General features: G+C 34.6%; 1 protein-coding gene across 1 annotated transcript; it reads left to right on the forward strand.

Moving 5' to 3' along the window:
* Positions 1–2881, forward strand: LOC112049190 (apoptosis regulatory protein Siva). Its single transcript, XM_024086987.2, has 4 exons — positions 1–237; positions 704–861; positions 1299–1450; positions 2694–2881. Exons 1-4 carry the CDS (start codon positions 129–131, stop codon positions 2731–2733), a joined length of 459 nt encoding a protein of 152 aa, XP_023942755.2. The 5' UTR covers positions 1–128; the 3' UTR covers positions 2734–2881.
* The last annotated feature ends 2929 nt before the right edge of the window (positions 2882–5810 follow it).

Below are 5810 nucleotides of genomic sequence, written 5' to 3' on the forward strand. Positions count from 1 at the left end.
CATTGTGGTCTGTGATTCGAATTTTCGAATTTCGACGATTGTTTGTTTGTGGAACGGATTAAGGAATGAAATACAAAATATATTAATTTAAAGTCCAATAATTTTCAAGTAATTTAGAAGTATAAAAAATGGCTAAAAGATCTAATCCTTACAGTGATGATTACATTCAGCAAAGCAAAACTCACGTTGGACGTAAGCAATTTAACAACAATGAAGACAGGTTGAAGAAAGTATACGGTCAGTGATTCAAATTTCAAAATATATCTTTCAGCTACTAATTAATTCAAGTCATTTCTTTTTCTGCGTTTTATTTGGTCAAGGATTGAAGGTGCCTTAGCGAGGGACCAGAGTATTATTGGAAATAGTGACCTGTATTTCAGGTGTCACTACACTATAGTAAGACACTTGTAACACTATTGTCTAGGACCATGAACTTAAGGGATCTCGACAGCACCTTGGAATGCCAGACTGCACAACATATCAAATGCACCTTTCACGTGCCTGTTCTCTCTTCTTCGGTGGCCCCTGTTGGTGTAACTAAGCTACCTAGATAATAGAACAATGTACTCAGCTCATAATAATTATTTGATCGATTGTTGATAGAATGTCTACATTAATTCTATTTTATTGCATCATCCTAACTCAAGACACTGATACATGTAAGACAAATGTGCATATCAATTAATATTTCATATTATTTCAGAAAAAACATTACAATTGTTGTATAAAGGAGCAAAAAAAACTCTCCAACACAATTTGTTACAATGCTCTGAAGTAAGTTCAACTGAGAAGAAAGACGGGGTGAAGTTTAAGCAGCTCTTCATCAGCAAGGATGGTGGACTCATGGATTCTGGAAATTTGGTACATAATATTACTACACACTTTTTAAATAATTTTTATTCTCTTTTTAGATATAAATCTACATTATCAACCAATGGTGTTGTAACATTTGCCAAGTATCCAAGTAAAGTCAGTTGCCAAAGTCTAATTCTAACACCACTGGGGTATTTTGTAAAAATATCTCAAATAGAATAGCAAGTTCTATATGAGAATGGGTATCTAAAGCTCTAATAGGATCTTACCAAATTTGGCTAGGCAGGGAGACTAACACGAGCGGAGGAGGGGAGTGTTAATCGATTGTCAAGGAATTCCTTAACCCTACATCCTTTAGTCACAAGTCCAGGACTCTGCTGCTGGAGTTTTTCTTGGACCCGGCACCTGCACTGTGAATCCATGGAATGCTAAGATATTCGTCTTGTCTCTCTCCTGCTGTTAATATCTCATTGTTATTGGAACAGGCTGCAGGCAAGTGTATACAGGTGAAACATTGTGCGTGTAGTGGAGTTGCAGCCGACCAGTGCAGCTACTGTGAGAGTGCTCTGTGTGCCACGTGCCAGCGTGCGTGTGCCGTCTGTCAGCTGCTGTACTGCTGCAAGTGCTCATTCCCTGGGTGAGTTGTGGAACTTCTACATGTGGAACAGCGGCATTTGCAGTGAGAAAAATAAGACAGTTCACTGATGTTGATACAGCTAGGCTAGTTTATTTTGCGTACTTTCACAGCGTAATGTCTTACGGTATTTTATTGTGGGGCAAGGCTGCCGATATACAATCTATATTTGTACTTCAAAAAAGAGCAATTCGAGCAATATATCAATTAAAATCACGCGAGTCCCTTCGTCAAAAGTTTAAAGAAATAGGTATACTAACAGTAGCTTGTCAATATATATATAACAGTATAGTCTATGTAAGACAAAATATTAATTTGTACAAACGAAAAGGAGATTTAAACCCACGTCTTACTAGACACGGGCATAAGTTAGTTATTTCTGCATATCGTCTCCAAAGAGTAAAAAAATCTTTTGTAGGTTTGGGTGTACTCTTCTATAACAAGATCCCCAAGACTGTGATGGACCTGCCAATGCATAGCTTTAAGCAATGTGTTAAAAAACATTTACTTAGTCGAGGTTACTACAACATTGATGAGTTCCTTAAAGATAAAAGTGCTTGGAGGCCATTGGATCAGCTTCCACCTTCACACAGGAAATAAAACTATAAGAAATTGTAATAGTTATCAATTGTAAATTATAATACTGTATGACTTTTTCAAAAGAGCAACTGTTGAGTTTCTTGCCGGTATCTTCTCAGCAGAACCTGCCTTCCGAACCGGTGGTAGAATCTTTACAAATAGTCAACTGACGTGTCAAAAGTGCTTGTAAACTGAGCCTACTTGAAATAAATGATTTTTGATTTTGATTTTGATTTCTACTGTATGATGAACTACCTTGTTGGTCCAGTGGTTAGTTTATGTGAATCATGAGGTCCTGGGTTGCATGTTATATGCTATTATTTATACTGTAATACTAAACTTTTCTTTCTTTGAAGTAATGTTCAGTAATATTTTTAGTCCTGAATTGGAAAGTTGGTGGTGTTACACCCCTCGGGCCTCATAGAGCCTGTAAAGTCTGTCATTATCATCAACATCTGATAGTGACCATTAGTTTGACATTATCAGCCTGCATTGCAGCACCATGGTAGGACTCAGCTCCATAACTCCTCTCCTATGAGGGAGGCCTGACCCTGTAGTCATTAAAATAGGCTGATAATAATGATGTTGAACCTACTTAAATGGGTTACTATTTGAACTACTACTATTAAATAGAATATAAAATAAAATAATTTAAATTTTTTTACAGGTCCGAAGGAACAGAAATATGTGTATCGTGTTATAGTTAAAGTTGGACTTATAAATCAATTGTTAAATAAATGTTAAGTTATTAATGTGATAGTATTAATAAATATTGTACTGTTTGTAAGAGCTGAAAGCCTGTTGTTAAAATATAATAGAAATTTAATTAATAAAAATGCAATTTAATTTAAATAATTTTTAATTGTTTCATAATATTACTATGTTCATACAAAATATACACAAGTTGTAGCTCATTTAGTAATTTTAAACAAACACAATTATGAAAAATTTGATATACACAATGTATGCACTACACAACAGTAACCTGTAACTTCTTCAAAGAATTGTATTCCACAGGAATTTGTAGAATATTAATTAAAAATTCAAAAAGAAACTATTCATTATAAATATCAAATCTATTTATTATAAATATTTTCTTTTTCATTTCAATTTAATATTCTACAAATTCTTAGTTTTAATTTAATTATTATTTTGTATTGGTTTAGATAATACTAGCAGACGCCGCGTGGTTTCACCCGCGTGGTTCCCATTCCCGTAGGAATACGGGAATAAAATATAGCACTCAGAGATAGTGTAACTTTCCGACAGTGAAAGAATTTATCAAATTGGTTCAGTAGTTTCAGAGCCTTTCAATGCAAACAAATAAATCAAATCTTTTCTGTTTATATTATTAGTATAAATTAATTCCACAAAAATAATTGTGTTGTCTATAAAAGTAATGTTTAATTGCCTACAAAACAAAATAGTGCTATACAAGCCATTAAAATTGAAAATTTATATATACTCAGAGGCAAAATTATCCGCATACTTTAACAAACATCGCGCATATTAAAGTGGGCGGATAATTGGGCATCTGAATATAGTTACTGTGAAAACGCCCAAAGTCCTGCTCTGAGCCATACATGCAACTTCAGTGACAAGAACTGAACCTGATGATATCATAGCTACCTCAACAAATAATTGAGACTTGATAATGTACAGTCACTTTGTGCAAACAAAACAATAAAAACTATAACCATTTAGTACATATTATAGATAATTCACATTTCACAAGACACACTTTTACTTAAACAGAAAGTAAACACAGCACCATTAACCCTATACAAAAGTCGCTCTCATTATATACTAGCGGACGCCCGCGACTTCGTCCGCGTGAAAGTCGTTGTAAACTTTCAACTACCCCTATCCTACCCTACCCTACCTCTACCCTACCCTATCCCAACCCTACCCCTACCCTAACACTACCCTACCCCTCCCCTACCCTTGCCCTACCCCTACCCTACCCTACCTTCTTTATTTATTCCCCCCCCCCCCGCGAGTCGCATCGAGCGCGGCAACCGTTACACAAAAATAATCCATATAGCATGAATTAGTATTCACGCGCGATGGCTTAGCGTATTTCATGTATAACTTTGGTGTTTCTTTACCGATTTTTATGATTCTTTTTTTATTGAATAGGTAATAATGTTAACTTTTTTAGCTAGGGATGAGTGATGAGTGTTATAAACATAAGAGTAGGCAGATATAATTAGAAAGCTCCGAACTGCTAAGCTATCGGGAGTTACACGTGTTATTGTGAGTCAACCATAAAAGATCAACATATATATGCTGTTGTGTTTTTATAGATAATTTTAAGGATAATATTTCCGTCATACATGATTTCTATGTATCTTTAACCATTAAAGCTGTACACGCGACGGAAGCTAAAAAAATTGAGTAACATCTCCCGTTTTCTCAACATTTCTCTTCACTGCTCTGCTCCTATTGATCGTAGCGTAATGAAAAGTATACTATAACCTGCCCAGGAGTATGTAGAATAATTGTACCAAGTTTCGTTAAAATCCGTCCAGTAGTTTTTGTTTCTATAAAGAACATACAGACAGACAGACAGACAGACAGACAGACAAAAATTTTACTGATTGCATTTTTGGCATCAGTATCGATCACTAATCACCCCCTGATAGTTATTTTGGAAATATATTTCATGTACAGAATTGACCTCTCTACAGATTTATTATAAGTATAGATAACTATATTCTACCCATTTTTATTTAAGCTCCATCGACACATCACACCAAAAGCCCAGCCAAACCTTAATAATTATATTTCTTTGCAATAAAATGCACTTTTACCGAGCCCTAAAACATTTACAAGTTACATGGACATGTTTGGCTGCACACAGCACACAATCTGCAAGGAAATTGTTGGAAATGTTTCTCTTCAACATGTTTAAAAATCGTCACTAACGTTTGAATAGTTGTTCACAACAAACAAATAAGCAACTGTAGACTGCAATTGGATAGTCTTGTAAGTTTTGTTACTTTTTCACTATGCTAAGTAGAAATGATCAAGTCCGTTGAGAAAAATAATAACTATTTTTTATTAATATTTTTCGTAGGTCTACAACTATTATAACTATCAGAAATACCCACAAAGATGAAGCTTACAGCACAAGCCATTGCTGAATTAGTATAAATATAAGATTATAAAATATTTATGTATATTTCTGCATGGCGATGGAAGTAAACCTTAAAAAGTCTAACTATTATGGGTATTTCATTAAATTATCTTTTTGGCTATGAATAGATCACATATATCGCAAAATATATTTTTTCAGGTTGTGCCGAATCAGTTGCATACATATCTCTTGCTAGTTAGAAATACTTTTATGACACTTTAGCTGTAAGTGTACCTTGTAAATAGGACTTTCTTTTCCAATTCTTCATTTTACTTCATACAATGAAGTATAATAAAATGCAGAATTGGAAAAGAAAATAATAATTGTTGATACAACCAAGTTAGCACAGCCATTCGTCTTTAGGCGAGATTTTAAAATATGTACTTACTAGTTATAGGCTTAGCATTAGATAGCAATTAGGAGAAAAACAAAACTGTCACTGGAGTTAAAGCTAATCTTTGTTTATAAGCGGATAGGGGAAAAAGTGAAAACAAGAAACCAGGGGCAAATTAAAATGATCAGACACTTATTAACCGTAATATAGCTATCGTTAACTCCAGAGGACAATACTGTTGATTCCGTCGTACACCAATCTAGCGCATAATACCCGTACGGCCGATGACCTGGGCTCAACTCAAGGCAACC

This window comes from Bicyclus anynana, chromosome 4 (assembly GCF_947172395.1).
Source record: "Bicyclus anynana chromosome 4, ilBicAnyn1.1, whole genome shotgun sequence".
Lineage (NCBI taxonomy): Eukaryota > Metazoa > Arthropoda > Insecta > Lepidoptera > Nymphalidae > Bicyclus > Bicyclus anynana.